Source organism: Coffea eugenioides, chromosome 5 (assembly GCF_003713205.1).
Source record: "Coffea eugenioides isolate CCC68of chromosome 5, Ceug_1.0, whole genome shotgun sequence".
Classification (NCBI taxonomy): domain Eukaryota; kingdom Viridiplantae; phylum Streptophyta; class Magnoliopsida; order Gentianales; family Rubiaceae; genus Coffea; species Coffea eugenioides.
In genome coordinates this window covers 41,777,895-41,780,352 of record NC_040039.1, presented here as the reverse complement: position 1 = coordinate 41,780,352, position 2,458 = coordinate 41,777,895, and the positions used below count along the sequence as shown (strand labels likewise).

Below are 2,458 nucleotides of genomic sequence, written 5' to 3'. Positions count from 1 at the left end.
TATCGAAATAAAGTAATAACCCAATCACCTATAAGAAAAGAATATTTAAATGAAACCCAAAAAAACGGGAACCAAAAAAAAAAAAAAAAAGCAATCATCACATTGGATTGTAAAAAATAAAAAATGAAAAGGCTGCTGTAAGCCAGTAAATAAACCAACCGTCAAACCAATGAAGTCCATTCAGGCCCAAACCCAACCCATTATTATCACCTGAAATCTGTGGGACCACAACGGAACAAACTTTTGCTGCTCCACCGGCGGCTCTCCGAAACCGCAGGCTGAGGCTGTCTCAAGACTGGATAAGCTCAATACCGTTAAATCTGAATCCAAATTTATGAAGGAACTTTCCCTAAATTTTGGCATAATCACCAAAATTCCCCCCATAGATTTTTAAAACTCTAAATTTTCGGTCAACAAAACATTTTTTGTTCTTTGCAAATATTTTATTGGCCGTAAGTAAACAAAAACGAAAAAAAATTTGAAGGACAGTAGAACAAGCCTGCTATCTTACTAAAAGAAGAGCACCTGGATATGTTGATATTGCATTTCTTATTTTCAAAGGGTCCGTCAAAGTTGCCCATTAGGCACTCGTTAAGATATATTTCAGGTGTCATACTTTATAAAATGTAAGATTAATTAAGAAAAATAAATGAATACAAAAGAGTGCAGGTAAGATTAAATAGGAAAAATATATAAATATAAGTGAATGTAATAATTATTAATATGTGTATATATATATATGGTAGGTTAAGTGAATTTTAGATGTGTTAACGAGTGCCTAATGGGTACCCATTAAAAAAAATTTCAAAATATTTTTTGAGTTTGTTTGATGCGTACTTAAATAGGCATTTGAAAACATAAATTTGAGTTTAAAACAATTTCTAAATGCAATGGAGCTTGAGTTTAAAAAAAATATATAGAAATTAGGTATTCTATAGAGTAAACAATGCAGATTAAGTACCCCTTGAGAAAATCATAATCTGTCTTATGCGGATCAACTAATTAAGTAACTACCAAATGCCTTTCAAAGAAGAAAACAGGCAACTACCAAATGCCCATAACTTCCTTTCCCTTTTTTTAAATTATTTTTGGTGAGCTTTCCTCCTTTTAGTTTTAAAACTTAGCTTGAAGAAAAAAAGCATATAAATTTTCCAAAAGTGGAAAAACTCTTTCCAAAAAACAAGAAAAGGCAATAAAATTCAATTCCACGTAAGAAATTGACAGACATCCTTCTAGCCCTATCCAGCGTACCTTCCTATTCCTGTATAAAACCCCATGTACCATTGCTGTCAACATTACCTACATTTTTGCAAGCTACCATAAAAAAATCCGCCCTGTAGTCCCACGCTAATTATGTTCCTTAATAATCCCACTCTTTAAATACTCCTCTCATCTTATTCTTCCCATCTTCATCACCAATCCTTCATTCTCCTAATACTATTTCAAGTTTTCAAGAAAGCAGTTGTGACAGGTCATTCATTACCATACATTCATCATGAGATTCTTATCCGAACTGGGGTCTTGCTGTGGTGTCACCCCCGTTACACCGGCGGCGGAAACCACCCCTTCAGCCTTGACTTCACGGAAGCAGGAGGAGGTGGTCGGCGGTGGTCTAGGCCAGGGAGGAAACAGAAGCCATGCAGCCGTGATGGCCCCTGCAGGTAGCCTGAAAAGTGTGAAGTCCACAGGTAGGCATTGGAAGCCTAGTCTTCATATGATCTCGGAAGATAGTGTACTGGTTTCTGATAAGGGAAGAACATCAAGAGTTGGATCTGATGATCAAAAATCTTCAGCTAAAGTCAAAGCTAATTCTAGATGTAAGGCAGCTGCTAAACCAACATATCATGGAGAAGATTACTGGTAAATATTTTATTTTCTTGGTTTTCTTGATTCCTCTTTTTTTCTTGTATATAATTTCCAAGTGTTTTTTTTTTCTTGTTTAAATACATCTTCAAATAACTTTTGGGATGATATGGGCTAATTACTGACACTATAATTTGTGAAATTTCAGGAAATCATCCTCCTTGTGGGCCATACCAGCCTTCGCTCCGTCGCCGTTTTGATTTCTGGCTAGTTTGGGCTTCTTTTTTTTTTTTTTTGTCAATGGTTCTGGATCTGAACAAGTGCATACAGATTTTGTAAGGATGAATTGTAATTTTGCTAGTTGCTAATGTATATGCATCATCATTTTATGTTGGCGAGTAGTTTGGTAATTTCTACCCAAAAAAAAAATATTTGTGGCCAAGAAAAAAAGGATAAACAAAAAGAAGAAAAATGGTTATTAGAGAAGAAGATAAGGATAATTATATGTATTAGAGAAGAAGATAAGGATAATTAGTCATGGATAAATCTTTTTTATGCACATACAGTGTACACACTAATAGAGTCATGCCACATATACAAAATTTGATCTTCAAATTAATTAAGATGATGTTTCCGACGCACGAATAGTGTAGGA

General features: G+C 34.6%; 1 protein-coding gene across 1 annotated transcript; it reads left to right on the top strand.

Annotated features, from left to right (window-relative positions):
* Positions 1 to 1,338: 1,338 nt before the first annotated feature.
* On the top strand, positions 1,339 to 2,204 carry LOC113772500. The gene is made up of 2 exons (XM_027317110.1): positions 1,339 to 1,860; positions 2,012 to 2,204. Exons 1-2 carry the CDS (start codon positions 1,496 to 1,498, stop codon positions 2,061 to 2,063), a joined length of 417 nt encoding a protein of 138 aa, XP_027172911.1. The 5' UTR covers positions 1,339 to 1,495; the 3' UTR covers positions 2,064 to 2,204.
* Positions 2,205 to 2,458: the final 254 nt, after the last annotated feature.